This window comes from Plectropomus leopardus, chromosome 5 (assembly GCF_008729295.1).
Source record: "Plectropomus leopardus isolate mb chromosome 5, YSFRI_Pleo_2.0, whole genome shotgun sequence".
Lineage (NCBI taxonomy): Eukaryota > Metazoa > Chordata > Actinopteri > Perciformes > Serranidae > Plectropomus > Plectropomus leopardus.
This window is the reverse complement of record NC_056467.1, coordinates 22,492,564-22,511,471: the sequence shown is the minus strand read 5'-3', so window position 1 is coordinate 22,511,471 and position 18,908 is coordinate 22,492,564. Positions and strand designations below refer to the sequence as shown.

The window sequence follows — 18,908 nt, the reverse complement described above, 5'->3', positions numbered from 1 at the left end:
TTCTGATTAAATAGCTTTAAAAGATTCTAAACCAGCATTTATTGGTGGGGATTTACTGTTTTAGTCCCAATTTCAATAGAATTCTAAATATAACTTTTCACTTTAAAAATTAATGAGTAATTATAATAATAATAAAGAAATATATAAACAACACTACTAAATATAATTCCTTGTTGGTCTTCGGTTTGGCTTTGGTCTCTACTGGATTTACATATACATACATACATACACACACACACACACATATATATATAGTCACAGAGTGATTAGCTTCACTTAAATACCTTGAAGGCCCGACTCTCTTGTATGTCTGAGTGTGTTTTGGTCTCTGAACTCTCACCTGTGTGTACACGGTAGTGTGTTTCTAGCTGGTGTTTGAGACTGAACCTCTTCCCACAGCCGTTGCACTCATAAGGCTTCTCTCCTGTGTGGATGCGTTTATGGCCCCTCAGCGTGCCGTCGTCTCTGAAACAGCTCCCGCAGAATTCACACTCAAACGGGTGATCGCCTGAAAGCACAGTCATGTCACAACAGCGGCCACAACACCAACACAGCCCATTACCGTGAGAAGCATTAAAGGCTAACTTTATCCTTGGCACGACATGCTACGGCTGCATATGTAGCTGCGTAGGTCAAATAGTCACAGAGTCCTCGCTGCACATGCATATCAAGCAGGGAAATAATGTGCTTTCAGACGTTGCTAATGTTATGACACGAGGACACTCCTCTTGGCTGTCTGCTAATAGCTAATAAAAGTCCTCCAGGCATGTACTGCTCTGTTCTCTATACTGTAGTTAATCTATTTCTCTCCTAGGCTGAGGGTTTGACTCATCTCCAATGACCTATGTGCCTCATTATCTCAGTGTCCACAGCAACAGCCAAGTCAGAGGATACATTGCTCTCCTCATTACAGGCCGATTCTCCCCAATCCCCCACCCCACTGTGGAGCAGATGACATTTACAAAATGTTACTTCCAAGCAGAATGGCATACAAACAAGATACGCTGCCATGGCCAAATCTCCCTTCACTTCTGTCTCTTCACATCAATTATGTATTTCTCCTGTCTAGACATCAAGCCATCCTGACAGCTGGGAGTGTTATTTAAGGTAAAAGAAGAAAGGGGGACATCTTTTCAGTAAATATCTCTCCGTCTCCTGCGGCACTAAGACTCACCCTCGGTAGAACACACAGACAAGTCATTTCCATTTGCTTTTCCTTCAATATATATTTGGGTTTCCTCTATCATTTTGGGTGAACCACACTAGAACTGACAGCCGTGAATTGCAGAAGCCCAAAGGCTGTCTAAGAACCCAAAATATAAACAGGATGAAATTGCCCAAAATATGCACCGGCCATAACGGTACAGTGCTGTCATCAGAGAGGTGAGTCATCTTATAGAGAAGTGAAAAGGAGGGTGGGAGAGGATGCATGCAAATTGAGTAAAACCTTAAAGCCAGTAACCTAAGGAAATTAACCCAAATACAAAAATAAATACATCCGCCTTTGTCTCTTTTTCAACATATGCATGCGTTTGACACCACATGCTTGTGTTTCACCGCAGGAGATAACACTACAGACCGCGATGATGGTGCAAACGATCTGTCTCTTACCCGTGTGCGAGCGCAAGTGTCTTTTGAGGGTAGTGTGGCTGGGAAAGGGGCGCTCACAGTGGCTACAGATGTAGCTGTGCATGCCTGCGTGGACCTCCATGTGCTGCTGCAGGGCCTTCTGGGTCTGGAAGCGCTTTGCACACAGCAGACAGAACACCGCCATGTCAGTCCCTGGAGAACGCACAAGACACAGACACACAGTTATTTCAGTACCATACACAGACAGGGCCTTAAGTGGGGAAACTGGGTCACTTCAACTTTGTGTGAGTCCTCAGAGGGAAAAGCTTCTTTCAAAGAGCAAGTGCCTCTACCTAAACTAACTCCCCTAAAAGCCCAGAGGCACTTTCAACTGCGAGTCTTTATACGTTCTATTTTAAACCATGAAAGTCATTGTTTTCTTTAAGAATTTCCCACACAATGCACAGCATGCCAATCACACAATCAATGGCTCCTTCCTGGTGTGTTAGATGTGTAATTATTCTCTTCATTCCCCATCAGGAGTCAGCTCCAGCCTGTGAAGTCCTCTGTCTCTGTGCTCAAAGAGCGGCTGATAGTAGCTCCACCCTAAATGATGCCTACACTATGCGCTCTGTGCAGAATGTTAAGTAGTGATATCAAGCCATTAAAGGCAGGACTGCAGGAAAAAACACAATCCAGTTTAATCCTGTGTGTGACCTGGCATCTCTTTGGGGCTGCTTTCCTGTTGCACAGAGTGTGGAGAGGAATACAGATAGGGAGTCGCTGGCAGGGTAGCTCAAGTCAAAATGGCTATGTGAAGAAGATCCATTGGCTGTCATACAGTCAACACTTGATCTACAGGCTGTGTACGCCAGCACTCAAATCCGTTCTGGCACTCACACCGATGCAAATTCATATATGCGGTAAGACTGAGGGACTGGTTAATCAGCTGCATTGGACATAATGTGCATGTCCTGGAGAGTGAGGCTTTAATGTGAGATTATGAGGTCCTTATTTCTCTGTCTGCTCAGGTTGCAGATCATTTACAATGCGAGCAGGTCCCATTGCTCCTGACTCAGATTCAATCAGACATCTCCAGCGGAGGATCATTAGTAAACAGAGGACTGTGCCAGCACTTCATTGGAATTCAAGTGGGGTTGCTGTGTCGCATTTAAAATGCAGTCTGATGAGGTCCACTAAATCAAATCATTTGTTACTGTTATTGAAGTGCCTTGAGGCAACTGGCAATTAAATTGGAATTAACGCAGGGAAAGGGATACAGCACACTCATACTAAGAGGGAAGAGTGTCAGACACTTGCTTTAGGTTCAATCAAGTTAACAGGCAAGCCTGTTCAAAGTAGAAAGAAAAGGAAACAAATCAAGCAAATTCACATTTTCTGGGATAAATCAGAAACATTCACCGTGTATTGTTTGCTAATCCACGTATCACAATTTGCTCAAACAAAGCAAGACGCTTTTTTCGACTTCACATTTCACGGATAAGTATAATTTGGCACAGAAGCACAAAGACTCCTCTTTGAAATTCTTCTTTTTGAACCTAGTTTTGAAATCAACCCCACCCCCCCAAAAAAACCACCACTAATAGAACTGATCATTTGTAATCATTAACAGAAAGAAGACAGGATGAAAGACATTCCCTGATCTTAACAATCCTGCAGGGAGGCGATCCAGTGGAATGAACTGCACCTGTTCAGAGGCTTTAGCCTGTGGACTTTTGCACAAAGGGCACACAATGAGGTTCAGGCCCTCATTGACCAAGCCCATTAGTCATAGGCTCCTCACGCAACTCCTACAATCCCTGTCTTTATGCTGTTGCCTAATGACCAAGGCCCTTTCTAACCCACGGATCACAATATTTTCGTTGAAAACAAAAGACCCTCCATTCTCAACGCCTCTGCGCCCTCCTCTCTCCCCTTATCCGCTGACCAAACAGGAAATCCTTTCACTGTCTAACCAGCTTCACTGTTGGCCTGAGTCATACCTAACTAATGCCAATTCACTATACAGCACAGGAGTCCGGATAATGATCTATGTAGAAAAGGCTGAAGGCATTTAAAAAGCGGCAAAATGCAGTCTCTGTGTGACCTGTGATGTGGAGCCTTGATCCACTTTAACCAGTTTCTTTTGCAGTATTTCTTGCCGCCAGCAGGGGGAGTGCTTTCTGTTCCAATGTGTCCAGGATACCTTCGCTGCAGGCAGAGCAGAGCAGAGCCCTCAACCAGCTGAATAACATTTTAACCACCTTGTAGGTACTTCAAAGCTACTTTAATCACCCTGTCTCCACTCTGTCTTTATTAACTATCGTATATTGTAAATGCGTGTTTCAGTGCAGCTGTGCAAGCTTTGTTCCGCCTGCTCTGAAAGTTTTAACATCCCAGTTTCTTTGTGGAGGTTAAACCGTTACTCCCTGACACACTCGCAGACTCTCACAGATGTATATCCTGATCCCTCTGTCACCAACAATACTGAAACTTGAGTAAAGAAATGTGACAAATAATCTGTCACAGAAATCTCACTCTTGATCTCGGGCTGACACGCGGTGACAACAGCTCAGCAGTCGCTTTCGGTTTGATTCTGCGCGAGCGACGCTGAAAATAAAAATAACAAATAATATCTTGAAGTGTAAACAAAAACCTTTCGGAGGCAGAGGAAGTGTTTGTATGCGTTAGTGGTGGCATTTCGCCTCGCTGCGCTCTGTTAACTTTTCAAAGAAAAAGGATTTGCAGTTGTAGAGTTTTCCAGTAAGCTTTGGTAATAAGTGCAGAGGAGCTTCTTTATGAGAGAATAAGCCCTAAAGTTGGCTGTCATTGCCCCCTGCTTTCTCACCCTTAACCAGACAATGGGCTCTGGATTTTGGTTTTAAGGCACAGGATGACCCCTGACCCTTGGCCCTCAATGGGGTAAACACCATGTAATCAATGGTATTCCCTCAAAGGCTGGATAGCTGACTGGGCATTGTGTTTAGTGGGAGGAAGCCTCAACAGTGGGAATAATGATTTACTTTCAAGCAAATCTGCTATGAGGCAGAAAATATAAACATTTACTGTGTGCGTTATATCACTGAGCTGCTTGTCTAATGCACAATAAGGTTAGTAATTCAGGATGGTTTGAGGTTGCCATGCTATTTCAGCATATCTCCACTAAGACCATGTGTACGCTCATGTGATTTAACATGGTCTGCCTCCATACATCTGCCACTTATTCAGTCCAAGCCGAGGTGGGAGCCAGCCACGCTCTCACGCTGCCTAAGAAACAAAACCATGTGTCTAGGCAACCAGATAGGATCATGGTCCTTGTTGGGGTGAAGTGTTCAAGCTAATCCCTTCATTCACAAATAAGCGCAGCCTGTTTCTTTTCAAGCAGCAAACAAAAGTGTTCCCACCCTGAGAATCTGGGAGTAAACCCACTGCAAATTGAACAAGAGATTGTATTCAGTGGCGACCGCAAATCTGTATAATTTCTTCAGTGGTAATCTTAACTTCAGTGTATGCAGACCACCAATTAAACTGACTGATTTGCCAAAATATATGGACACAAAACACTCAATTTGAGCTGCATTCCTTTAATAAATGCTTGCAAAATTTGATCTATTGAGTTTGTTTGTTTGAATGACAGCCAAGTCAAAGCTAAACAAATCTCCTGCTGCCATCAAAAGGGCAAAGAATTTCACACAGACTCACAATTTACAATATTACGTCATGGCTGACCATGTCCATCAAAAACTCTGTCCTCAGGCTCTTCTCAGTGTATATACAGCGTGATCGCTGTCTGCTGGCTCAGTGATATCATCCAGTTAAACATACACAGCCAGGCTACAGGCAGGCTACATTATGTGCCTGACCTCACGTGACATGCTACTGTACGCGTTCATGCAGACAGCTCCCCGTGGCAGCCTGAGAAGCACATGCACAAACGCTACAGTACCTTAAACAACCCCGGGCGCTCATCAGCAGACTGCTAATCTACCCGAGTGAGGAACAACCGACTTAATAATTAATGCAACAAGAGATACGTTGCTCGTGTTTAACCACCATTCCATGGATCGGTTCATTGAGGTCACACGCCGCTTCATTCGCCTTGATTCCTAGAACGTTCACAATATTTCCTCTATATTTAACTTAAATGACATGGCATCCCGGGGCTTTTCGTATCATGACAGTGGGTGCAAATAAATACTCGGGGCAGAATGGCCAAACAGAGCAGAGTTCAATTCAGTTAAAGGCTTGTATGAATTACAGCTGGGTATTAACAGGAGGGAGCAGTATGATGACGGACACACAATTAGGCGAGCTAAAAGGTCTGCATTATGAAGCCCCGGCTGTATCTGAATGAACTACAGGACTGTTTAATTAGAGCTCGGACAGAAGGTAATATTATTCACTTGATGAAGCAGCCTGTAATGTGTGGAAACAGTGCAGCTGCTGTGAGTACACAAAGGCAGCACTCTTATGGCCTTTGCCTTGAAGCCAAGGTGGCAAAATGGTCAGCCAGCAGGGCTCCCAGCATATACAGTCGATTTCTGTGCGTGCTGTAGATAAGCTACAGTCTTGGGTTTTCCAAAATTGAGAGCTCGGTGCCCCAGAGCCCTCGACTTGCTCTGATGAAACAAACCCCTTTGTTGTGAGAGCAATTCGGAGACAGATCCATTCTTTTATTTTGGGCACTGACAAGTAGGTCAGAGGAGACTATGACAGTGCTGTGGTGAGGAGTAAACAGCAGCACATGATGTTGTTTTCCTCTCAGTCCTGGCATCCAACACCAGCAGCAATCCTCTTGCCCTCAGGAAGTCCTCACATGCCCCCTACCCCCTTCCCTTCCCACAAAAAAAAAAAAAAAAAATGCAGACTACCCCCTGTTTGATCTCTAACTTCAGCAACCCACGGCCATTCACCTCTGACATATCAAAATAGCTTAAGAGACTCTCACTGTAGCAAGTGTTGCCAAATTGCTTTCCGAGCAAGGTCTCCCAAAAGTAGTATTATTTCCCTTCCAGAGGAGGTGGACAGCAGTGTAGCAGCTGCTGAGGTCTGACAAGTGTTAATCTGCTAAGAGGAAACTCATTTGGCTCACTAGTTATGCCACATGGCAAATTAAGGCAGAGGCGGCACAATCGCCACTAAAGAATCATGTGTTTTTAGGACAAATACAGGTTATATTTCCTAAATGTAGATTTTCATGGGGCATATCCTCAACACGACTGATAAAATTACCTGTAAGAGTCACAATAACTAAGAAAAAAGTGCCATGCGTCACAGCAGACCGAGCTGAGATCATGACAAACCGAGAGAGTAATGCCCTCTCGTACCCTGCTCTGGATACTCTGCCAAGCTGAAACCGAGCTCTGGATGTTTACAACTTGGGGAGATGAGGGTAGAAACTTCTGGGCATCGTTAACACCCCTCCATGTCCACATCCATTAAGTATTCATACTGTGTGTGCCACCTGGAGTTACAGTTACATGCCAATGCTCCTGAGAGGGTTATCACCTTTCTCTGACAGTAGCAGAAAAGGTGTGGATTCAGACACTGTTGGGCATATGGATCGCCTGACAACAATATCGCTTCTTTTCACAGTTGGAGAGTTTTGAGTCAAACAAGTGTTGTTAAGTCTTTCTCACTTCAAGCTAATGGGATAATAATCGAGAGTAATGTGCCACTTCACTATGAGGCACACTTATAAAGACTTTATAGGTCATCCATAATGATCTTATTACTGACTATATACCAGTTATCAATACCTTACAATTTGCCAAGTTGTGGGCTCATACTTGAGTGCTCATTTTAGTTGATGCTAATTATTATTGTGGAAAAACTGAAACATAGCTTTTTGTCCTCTAAACTACCTGCAACTAACCATTATTTTCTCTTTTTATTAATTATTTTTAATTTAATCAATCTGGTCTATAAATGTTGGACAACAATGAAAAAATACCCACCGGAATTTCAAAAGATATATATTTTACTACACAGATAACCTGCAAATACTGACATTAAAGAGGCTGGCAGAAGCACATTTGGCTTTTCTTGCTTTAAAAATGACTTGCTCTACTTTAAAATAAATTATATTGTGAGTCATTGAGGTGTTATGTACTCATATTTTCTAATCAGGTTAAACAATTCAAGGAAGGTTTCCTGATTAATTAAAGAGTTAAAAATACAAAACAAGCCATGTTGGCAGAGAACATACACCAACCAAAAAATGCTGAGAGGCACAGAACCTGGCAACTGCAACACGTACATGTATTTATTATTTTTATTGCACCAGCTGCATCTTGGTTTTAATGTTTTGTGTCCACTTGCTTTTTTTTGCTGCTTCTTGACCAGGCTGTCACAGTTTATGAGAATTAGTTCTCAGCTGACATATCTGTTTAAATAAATACATTTATAGCTTTTTACTGATACATTGCCTGATAGCTTGTGTGGTCAGATTTAGCATTTGTTTTACATATTTCATTGTTATGTTTTAGGTATCTTAGTTTAAAGTCTGCATGTTTAGGAACTCCCTCAAATATTGGTGCAGTGTTTCACCTGGGGGTGGTGCTTCAAAAGTGTAGTTTGCCTGATGTACATTCTCATCGGCTCATATTGGGTCGTCTCTTCCTTTTCTAGATAAGCTAGCAAAATTTTATCCTAAAAAATCTTTATCAGCTTAAAATTTGCCTTAACTCCAAACCGAAACCTGCATAAGGCCTCAAGCACAACTGTGACTTCAAACAGAGATTTTGTGTTATGTGTATCATACAGTAATTATAAGATAAATAAAAAGACAACTGTAATAATTACACCAGAAAAAAACAAATATTAACAACAGAGCACCTCACCACTACTAAAGACCTATTCACACATATCACTAAGTGCTCTACATATCATTGGATGCAGCATCCTCACACAAAGAGGTTATTTTTGTTCAGTTTGTTTAATAGTGCAGTACTGGTAGGCACAGATAATCTGCAAGCCCGGCTGGTTCGGAGGGTTGGCACACTAAACCATCTGCCTGATGGTAACCTGACTGCTGATAGATTCTTAGAATCACCATCATAGCTTTACACAGAAAAACAGCAGCAAAATGTCTTACAAGCCAGACCATCAATTGCCATGTAAATAGGTGTAAGACTAAATATATGTTACACTAATATATTCTGTTTGCCTTCATGCTTGACATGCATCAAACAAAGTGATCTCATATTGTCTGTGTGTATTATTAAGGCTTGTTTGCCTAATTTTCCAAGCTTTCAAATAAAACTAGCTCACTCTTCACCACAAAGTCCAACTTCTCATTTTCATCAAACAAAAATAATTCAGGATATTTGTTCTGCATTCTTACAAAGGTGAACAGAGGTTATCATTTAAAGTATGAGTGTGCACTCAGAATGCTGAGGCGGCCAAAAGCCTTGCCAAAGCATGCACTGAGACATCCTGCAAAGCCATGGCTATGCAGCTGAAATACCAAGTTTTTATGGAGTCCTGTGATGTTTTATGTGGCTGCACAACACATTTCACCTATTGTAATGTAATAAAACTAAAATTGATGAAGTATTAACTAATAACTAAATAACCATCAATAAGGTTGTTACTGACAATTAATACATTTACTTCAATATTATAGTGGCACCAGGAGTGATAATTACATTGAAAATAGTAATACAATTATGAATTTTCTTGAAACCATTTTGTTTTCTCTGCCCTTTTCTTGACTTTATAGTTTCTATTTAATAGATTATGCACTTAATTTTACTTGTGTTATATATTCTCTTATCTTCTTGTTTCACTTTTCCTCCTCGTGTAAGGCACTTTTTGAAGTATTTTTTTTTTTTTTTATTAAAGTGTCATATATGTTAAGTTTGCTTGCTTTTTACTAATAATACAGAATACAGTTGATAAATACAACTTCTCAGGCAGGCTGTTCCAGACTCCAAGAGTCCAGATTGCAAATCACAAGTCACTGTCCAGGTTTGTGTAATCAATCAGTCAAAAACACCACTTTAAAGAAAAAAAATATTCACAAGACAAGAAAAGGTTGTAATACATTTTCTTAATGTGAGATGATTGGAAAACAGAACATCTTGTAGTTGGCTGTGTGAGTTTAAGGTAAATAATTCCACAGGCAGTCTCCGGCAGGAGGTGCGGATAGTATGTCTGTGAAACTGTAATGCTGGCGCTGTGAAGCCGTGGCTGTGGCAAAGTGGCATGCAGTGGGTTTGGATGCCAAGAGATATTAGTGGGTGATATGTGAGAGGGCCTCCCACCTCCATGTTGATAAATTATGGAGCATCATGACAGGAACAGTTTAACCCAGCCAGCATGACAGGCAAGTTTAGACCCACGATCACAAGTGCCGTAGTCACGGCTTACTCGACAGCTCAATCCACGCTGTCCAGGTTAAACATAATGCGTGTGTGTGTGGGTGTGTGTGTGTATGTAGGGAGTGTTAATGCATGCACATGTGTTTGTAAAGTACCTGTGTGTGTTTGCCTATGGGCTTCCAGAGCATCCTCTGAGGAGAATGTTGCTCCACACTGATCACACACCAGCGCTTCTGCAGGAGCTGTAGATAAAATCAAATTTATTATAAGGTTTCTTGATCGAACAGTAAACACAAACATAAGCTTGTAATTGTAAAGTCAGTTAATTCGGCATTTAAAGACGACTGTAGAAAAAGCCACAAGAGACGAACAAAGACACCCTATTTGAAAAGTCACCAAAGAGCCTCACTTGTCTCACACTTGTGCTTTTCAGGTGTTAACACAAGGAAGCAAATGTGCAGAGTACAATGGAGCAGAGGAAAGCGCCATAAAAACACAACTCAGGACAAACAAAGGCACCAGACAGGGTGCAACGGCCCTTCTTCTTGACAAAAAAGAGCCGAGCTGAAGAGTTTTATTTACCGTGCCCTGTTATCAGTCTCTGAACAGTGAGCAGACTGTCTGCCTGAGAGGCCACAGAAGGACTGGGTGTTCTCTCTACAGCAGACGCTTCCCGCCTGCGGCACATCCCTTTATCAAAAAAAAACACTTCAGAGTCAACACCCCGAATCCCATCGCATGCACTGTAACTACAGTTCCCAGTTCACCTTTGGAATGCCCTTGTCTATTCTGATGAAGACATGAAAGAGACAAGTATGCATACTGCTTGCAGAAATGTTCGGTCCTTGTTCTGCACTCACCTCACACCTGCACAGACAGACACATAGGACAGATATGTGCGCGCACCACACACACAGACACACACAGACACACACACAGACACACACACACACACACACACACATTCTCACACACGCACACACAGCTGTTTGGATGTGGGTTGGCTCTCACAGAGATGTAAATCGGTTGCAGATCCATACTGGCCCAGGGCTCATTCACTGATCTATTTTCTGCTCAGCTGGCTTTAAATGAAGTTAAAATGACTCATTAAAACACCCACAAGCTTTGGGAACTCTGAGCGCTACAGCCTAAATGTGGTCCTCTTTCAACTCTTACGATGCCTCTATGCACAGACACTGTGCCACTGTTCCCAGTGCTGCACACAAATAACAAAAAAGCCCCAATCTGTTCATTTCTAAAAACAACAGTTTTTGAAAACAAACTGGTTACTGTTTTGGAATGGTGCGTTTTGTTACACGGAGCGAAAAATAAAACTTGGTGGAGAGTAGTCTTATATAGGAGTAACACTAGAACAGCGTTGTAGATCCTGATGTTGTGTGACGCTGTCCAGTGTGGTGTGTTGTGTTGTGTGAGATTGTGTGATAAGGGAAGAAGAGAACATAGTGCATTGTCTTGTGCAGTCAAAGGCACGGAGTGTGCTCTCATCCATAAACCATCAAACTGTCTCCAGACGCGGCTGCAATCGTCCTCCATCAAAACACTTTGTCTGGCATACCAAAATAAGAGCCAGCATCGAGCTGAATACCAAATCAGCCCATTAGAGCAGTGGAGCACTCGCTCCTTAGCAACCAGCGGGATCTAAGGCTGCTATACCGAAATACACAGTGACAAAGAAATGAGATCCACATCTCTTTTTTTTTTGTAGTATTATGGGTTGACACATCGGGATGGGGAGAGTTTATGCAAAAATTCAAATTAGGTTAAAGGTGCTGCTGTTGTGGATGTCACTGTGAATTGAAAATCAAAGCATGCTGTCGAAGGTCTACGAGTAATGCAAGACAATATGCGTGTTTAGGGTTATGCAGAGGGTATAAAGGGACAACTCAGGTAAAGTTAAAGAAGCAGTTTCCTCTCATCTGTCAGCAGTATGTCATTCCCCAGCAATCCTCAGAGAGCGGCAGGCAGAGAGGACAGGGACCTCGCCTTGTCTATACACATATTCCAACTGAGGTTTCTGTTTCTGTTTTAGTTTCATTTTTAGTCCCTGATCCCCCCCTCTCCTCACCCCCCCCCCCCATCCCCCTCCCCACTGCTCCTCTTTCTCTATTTTGGATAAAGTAGCTGGGAGAGCAGTCAGGTCTGATTAAGTCTGCATTTGGGTACAGTGTGTTCCTGGACACACATCTGCGAGCGAGCCATCACACACGCTTCGGAACACTGGCAGAACACCCAGGCCTGCCGGCAGCTGATGATGTCATCACTCAGAAGGGGCAGAGCTGGCGAGCTGCCAGAGTCTCCGAAAAAACACAGAAACGATTCAAACGGAGAGAGAGACTAGAGAGCGGCGGAGAGGAGAGGGAGGGAGAGGTACATAGACCTAAGCATGGAAAAGAAAGCATGATCCAAGTATTCGGAGCAGCACTAACTGGTAGGAGGGGGGGGGATGTTGTATGAACAGGTGCATTTGAAAGGCCGCACTATCCAGAGGCTTCATAAGCAATGAATACTCTGAGATGAGTGTGAGAGTTACTAAGTACCTGTGTGAGACAGCATGTGCATCCTCAGCCGCATGCTGTCCTGGAAGTGTTTGCCACAGTATTCACAGCCGTGGCCTTTCTCCTCGTTATGCAGCCTCCTGTGGAAAGACAAACACAAATGCGAGTGTGTTAACAGAGACAAGAACAGAAACGAGAACGCACTTGTGATAATAAAAGTATCTCGGTTCTGCGCCTCATTTTTTTTCTCTGTAAGGTCTCCCAAACCCAGAAGCATCATTGTCCTTGTAACAAGAGAAGCATGTTTTAATTCCGGCAAGAATCCCTCGCTGAATGCAACATCATTAGTGTAAGAGGCCCTTGGAGTTGTGAATCACAACGCATGAATGCTAAAAGAACACAGACAATAGGATATCTGGCTAATTTCAGAGTGCAGACATACGCGTGCCTCCACCCGCCAGCACTGCAAGACACTGGGCATGCACACAAGAACACACACACACACTAAGTGCATGCACGCAAACTCACACCCCAGCATCACATGCACAGACACACACACACTTCTCCTGTAACTGCAATGAAAACGAGAAAAGACGATGATTCGCTGAAGCTCTGCCAGCAGCAAAACCTATCATATCATATCACACACATCCAAGCATGCAAGGCATCTGTACTGTTATCCTTACATCACCCTGCTAACAGCCTCAAAAGACTCCACCATTAAACACACTCTGTGGTCAAAATAACTTGGCATGCATGATATTAACATATTATGGAAAACATAATAATTTTGGAGCCACATGCTCAGGAGCACTGACTGTTTTGTGGCTTTTAGCTCTAAGTTTTAAGATTTGACTGAAAAATGATAATTCACTTTCATGTGACACTTTTATTTTGGCTGTCCTGATGGCCCAGCAGTCTGAGCTGTCAACCATGTAACCATGATGTATATATGGCCTTTATTCTCTTCACAAGTAATGATATAATATAAAGTAAAAATTCAGAGTGTCTTGGTGGTCATGGGTTTAAGGTAATGATCAAGGGTGCAGGTTTTGTTCAACATTAGGGAGAAAACATAAAGGATTTTGGAAAACTCTGGGCATCAAACTCTTGTATTCTTGCATTTTGGTAAATATTTATGCACCAATCATTTTATGGTGCAAATGCACCGACAATAATTGATTTTAAGTTTATTAATTCAAAATGACGGAAAACGCAAGTTGTGTTTATACATGCAAAATACCTATAAGCAAGGTGATATGGCGAAATCAAATATTATATTATTTCTCACCAAATACCTCAATATCAATATTGTGACAGTATCGTAGGTTTGGCAATTGTCACTTTCACAAAATATTCACTCTGTGAGGTTTCTGCTAAATAATCATCTATAATGTGGACATAATTACTAAGTGGGTAAAGACTAATAATAGAACAGTCTGAACATTTCAGAAAATCACAGTACTTTACTGTAATACAGCAAGACAGCACTTGCAATATAATGATATCCAAAATCGAAGGCAAAACTAGTCTCATATTACAATATCAATATTACAATAGATATGTTGCCCAGCCCTAAAATACCCCCTATAATTAGTTGTGTTAGCAGAGGTTTAAGTAGAATTTAAAATTGACTACAAATTATTTAGTTTTCATTTTGCTGAAGGCATCACCTTTAAAAAATACTGCATATTTTAAATTTTTAATGAAATTTCTTTATTTTTTTTCAATTTCTGTAGTTTTTCAAGTTGAAACTGTGCCGGAGAAACTTTTTTTTTTACAACAAAACTACAAAATGTCAGTCTGCAGCCCAGGTGTATGCTCAGTGACCTGGTTAGAGACCTACAGAAACTTCATTACATCCTTAAGCAGTGCCACCAACGCAACTCCTCCAACCTGCGGACATCCGCCTGTCTCCATGAGTAAGCAACACGTATCACTAAATATCCCACAGGATGCTCTGTTTCACCGGGCGGTTTCGGCACAACTCTGGAGTGGCACGAGGCTGAAATGTCAGCCACGGGCGCAGAGAGGGAGAGGCTGTGATCCTAATCATGACTTAGCTGCGTATTAGGACTTTTGGCTCCCAGATTGTCTTGTTTCTAATGATTAGTGATGAGTCAAACACTGCCAAGCACGCACAATTATAAACATCTGCAATCAAGTTAATGAGAGTTGTCACTGAGCTAGTCGGTAACTTTTGCGTACAATGACGGGATCTAAGCTGACAAGCTGGTAAATAAAGGAGGAATGAACAAAAAAAACAACAGAGTGGGTCGTGAAGCAGAAGTTATCCATCATCTAGTTGAAGCGTCCAGCCTGGTCCCTGCTGAGAGGCTCCTCTCTACTGATGCAAAGGAATGCATATCAAATAGCCTGGGAGACAGCCTGTTGTGTGAGGCACGCTTCTGCACAAATAATCAAACAGAATTTAGAAAATAAAGCTTTGTAAATAACAGCTTTATGCGACACCAAGGCCTCTTTATATCAAATCCCTTACAAAGACCCAATTCACAACTTCCCGAGACATCTCACTGTTAAGACATGAGTGCAGGTGTCCCTGAGAATAAATTAACATATTTGCTGTTGCTCCTTCCAGCTTTTAACTCTCAGAGTATTTTAACATGACAGAGGGGGAACAAAATACTGAGGAAAAGAAACAGTTCAATTTAAGTTACAAGTGGCGGGTGCTTTTTTTCCAAACAGCATAATCAACTACTTAGCTCATATTCATCATACGGCACAAGAAACACAAGCACCTGCACATCTTTTATCAGACGCAACACATGTATGTCAGTAAAAATGTCAAGCGGTGAGTGTAGCTGTGTTATGAAAAAGAGACTAAAACTGTGCACTCTTTCTTTTCAATTTAACAAGTGATTATTAGATTTTGGATCACAAATGGATGCAAATTTTCATTTGGATTAATTTTCCATTATTTAGGATGCAGACATAGATTAAAAAAAATATAGTGTATTGCTGCAGGAAAGTAAAAAATGTACACTGATAAAAGAGAATTGTTAAGCAACTTAAAATAATTACTTCAATCACTAACACAATGATGAATGAATTAAGTTCTCTCAGCTTGATTTCCAAGCAGTTGTGTTAATCAAACTTGAAAAAAAAAACTCAATTAATATATGTGTTACCGTTCTCTTTTCTTTTCTCTTTTTAGTTCTGATGGATGTTTTGTGCGTGTTACCTGTGCTGCTCCATGGCCTGCCTGCTGTGCAGCTGAAGCCCACACTCGCCACAACACTGCTGGCCTTGAACCTGGCCCTCGTGCCTCATCCCCGCCGCAAACTGGCCCAGCCTGCTCAGGAGTTCCCTGTGCAGCAAGCCCTGGTGCAGCAGGCCGCTGTAGGCTCTCGGGTCCAGCGGTACGCCCAGAGACGGGGCCACAGAAACAGACACTGGCAGCATCCCCTCCCCCGTGTGGTTGGAGGGCACAGAATATATGGAGGACAGATGTTTCTCAGAGATCCCGGGGACACAGTCAAGAGAGTTCCCCACCACTTGTCCTCCATCTTCTGGGCTTGTGTGCAGCTCTCGGGCGCTTGTGATCACGCTGCCTCTCAGGGGCGTCCCCGGGCCCTCGTCTCTGGGCTTGTCTGACATGCAGCTTCCCTCTCCGGTGCTGGAGGACCTGCCCTCGCAGCCATCGGTGTCGTCCACCTGCATGCTCTCTGATTTTATACTTCTGCCAGAGGTCAGGGATGAGGCCTGGGATAAAAACTCTGCACTGTGGCGCTGAGGCTGCTGGGAACTTTCCATGTCAACCTCTGTGTCCAGCTTGGGGCTCATTTCAGGAGCTGCCTGGGGCTCTGGGCCAGGAGAGCTTCCCTCCGTCATGTGGTACAGCGCCAGGTGGTGCAGAGCGGTGGGAGTGATGCGGTTGGGTCCGTCCTGTATGGAATGCTTCTTGGACATCAACATGTGCCTCCAGTGCCGAGCCCGACTGTGGTCACCGTGGTCTCCAGAGCTGTGATTCCTCACCGCCACCTCCTCCGTCTCCTCCGCCTGGATGGTCTCTAGCACCTTCAGGCACTGCTCCTCCAGGTACTCTATCTCTAGGATCTCAGCGGCGTACAGCAGGTCATCCAGGTCCTCGGCTGTGGCCTGCAGCGAGGCGGTGTAGGCGTACTCCAGGATCTGCTGAAAGGTCTTGGGGGAAAGGAAGTCCAGGGCGTAGCGTAAGCTGCTGCGGTGGAACAGGATCTCAAACATTTTGCTGGTGCAGGCCAGGACGGTGCGGTGCGCCGGGAACTCCTGGCCATCCACTGTGATAATAACATCACACAAGGTGCCGGTCAGACGCATCTGATTGGCCCGCTGCAGGAGAGATGTGGGGTGAGTGGGGTTGTGGAGCTGGAGCACACCCATGTTTGTCTGACCCGTATCCACTCGGACCTTTGCGGAGCCCACGCATGAGGTGTGGCTGCCCTGCCTGCTTCAGTTGCCGTCAGCTGGTTCTGGGTCTGGTGGAAGGGAAGCGCAGAGCATCATTACTGTCTGTCTGACTCACAATGTGATATAAAAGGCAGTTAATTATACTCCAGAGTACACTCATCGTTGACTGATCAATAAAATTATTTTTAAATAAAATAAATTTTAAAAATTCTGTGAAATAAATCCCCCTCTTGATCTCTTCAGGGGGGGTTATTTCATGCACCCAACATGTTTATTTATTTTAATTACGCACCAAAAGCAGACAACAGGTCGATAAGCACAAAGCAACAGTTTCTATTGCAGGTGATTAGTCTGAGGTCTCGTTGAGAGCGGTCACGTCGCTGTAATAACGTCTGCATACTGAGAGGTGACGGTTCAATTTATCAAGCTCCTCACACACACACATCCGTGCCCTCAACAGGTAGGCCCGCTTTTAACAAACGCCTTCAAGGGCTGATTAGTTCATTTAGGCTGCGCACGTTCATGATTAGATGTGTTAAAGACAATTAAGCCGCTCTGTTAAAAACCTCTGAATAAGTTATAAAACTATCAAATTGACGAAAGCGTGAAAATGAAGCGCAGTCCTGACAGAGATGCATGTTCTTTTCAGCATATTTAAAATCCTAAAATGACTGTGAGTGATGATTAGACTGTGTGTGATGATTATTGTCGGACCGCTCAGTAGCACCCCGAGTGATGCTGACAGGCTGCATCCTCAACTAACCGCAACACCAGAGCGCATCAGGTGCAGACGCACAAATCCACCTTTATTATCCGAACACATTGCGACAAATTAACCCTCTCCACGCGCTTATTTACTGTCGGCACTGTGTTTAAGGGAGCGCGCGCTGTCCGAAAATAAAAGACCCCAATTTATCCCAAATTAGTCCAGAGATGTGTCGAACAGTCTGCGAGACAGTCTGAGCTAAATCAAGTTTGTAAAATCCAAAATCAGGCTGCGGACAAACTTGCAGCCGATTTACACATGTCTGATTTGAAGCGATGTTATAACAACCCGCCACAAATCTGGGATTATTTAGAAAATAATTGTTCAAATTAGTGTGAGACTGGAAAGAAGTTCGCAGATTGACTAACAATTATTAGCAGAAATAATAAAAGTGTCGGCTGTCACAGTTGTTCTTACCTCTGTCTCCTAACGTCCTCCGCTGATTACCCAGGCAACATCATGGTTACACATTTCACAGTACCCGCTCCAAACTCAGTCCTGCTCCAAGTAAGCAAACCATCAGCCAGCCACCGCGGTCAATCCAGCAGGGGAAATACAACACTTCCGAAAGGACCTTTCAAAATAAACCCCTCTGGAGAACCACGTGTTGAAATGTTTGATTGTAACAAATAAGTATGTATTTCGGGGGGAGGGGATCTTTAATATTTAGAACACGTGCATTTGTCTCCCCTAATAAAAAAGAAAGTAGCAGATGAGTTTTATTTTGACAAATTTAAAGACTATTGATGCAGAAAAGGCCAAATTAGTGTATAAAAATCTTCCAGATTGCAAGGAAATTAAGTGAAATTAACTCTCGCAGAGGACCCCCAAACGCCCTATGTTTCCCCCTTAATTTTTATACAAAACATATGCCCTTGTTTATACCATGCATTGTTATTATTGAGAATAGCAAGACAAAACAAAGACATTTACTGATGAAATGCCAATATTGTCAGGCTAAAATTTGACCCTCCCCCCCCCCCCACATTTGACCAGTGTCAGAGGTTAACTAGTTCCATGTAATTTCAAAAAAATAAATGTTATATTATATTCAGAAACAGTTGCTAAAATAGACTATATATAACTAAAACAGCCAGTAGACAAAAAAGCTGGGTGATTACAATGAGGATAGGCCTACATCCAAATATATTCTTTTAAGTACAAATGTTATAGCATGTATTCATTCTGTTGCTTTGCATCTTTTTGCTGTGCAGGAAATCCTTTTTTTTTTTTTTTTTTTTTTTAACAAATAAGGGGGATTAGTAAAGCCATTTGGACAAACTTAAGTGCAACACTTAGGCACTTATATTTTGCCACTTTTCA

The 18,908-nt window shown here is 42.9% G+C and overlaps 1 protein-coding gene across 1 annotated transcript; it reads right to left on the bottom strand.

Moving 5' to 3' along the window:
* Positions 1 to 272: 272 nt before the first annotated feature.
* zbtb16b (zinc finger and BTB domain containing 16b) lies at positions 273 to 18,508 on the bottom strand. The gene is made up of 6 exons (XM_042486972.1): positions 18,003 to 18,508; positions 15,612 to 16,887; positions 12,452 to 12,549; positions 10,049 to 10,135; positions 1,612 to 1,782; positions 273 to 508 (listed from the first exon to the last, which is right to left on the bottom strand). Exons 2-6 carry the CDS (start codon positions 16,790 to 16,792, stop codon positions 273 to 275), a joined length of 1,773 nt encoding a protein of 590 aa, XP_042342906.1. The 5' UTR covers positions 16,793 to 16,887; positions 18,003 to 18,508.
* Between the last annotated feature and the right edge of the window lie 400 nt (positions 18,509 to 18,908).

What these genes read in the sequence shown, in the direction of transcription:
- zbtb16b (XM_042486972.1), bottom strand. Translation starts at nt 16,792, where the DNA reads ATGGGTGTGCTCCAGCTCCACAACCCCACTCACCCCACATCTCTCCTG. An exon ending in CAGGCCATGGAGCAGCACAG is followed by an intron (nt 12,550 to 15,611) that starts GTAACACGCACA and finishes GTCTTTCCACAG; the next exon opens with GAGGCTGCATAACGAGGAGA. An exon ending in CCATAGGCAAACACACACAG is followed by an intron (nt 1,783 to 10,048) that starts GTACTTTACAAA and finishes TGCGTTCTCCAG; the next exon opens with GGACTGACATGGCGGTGTTC.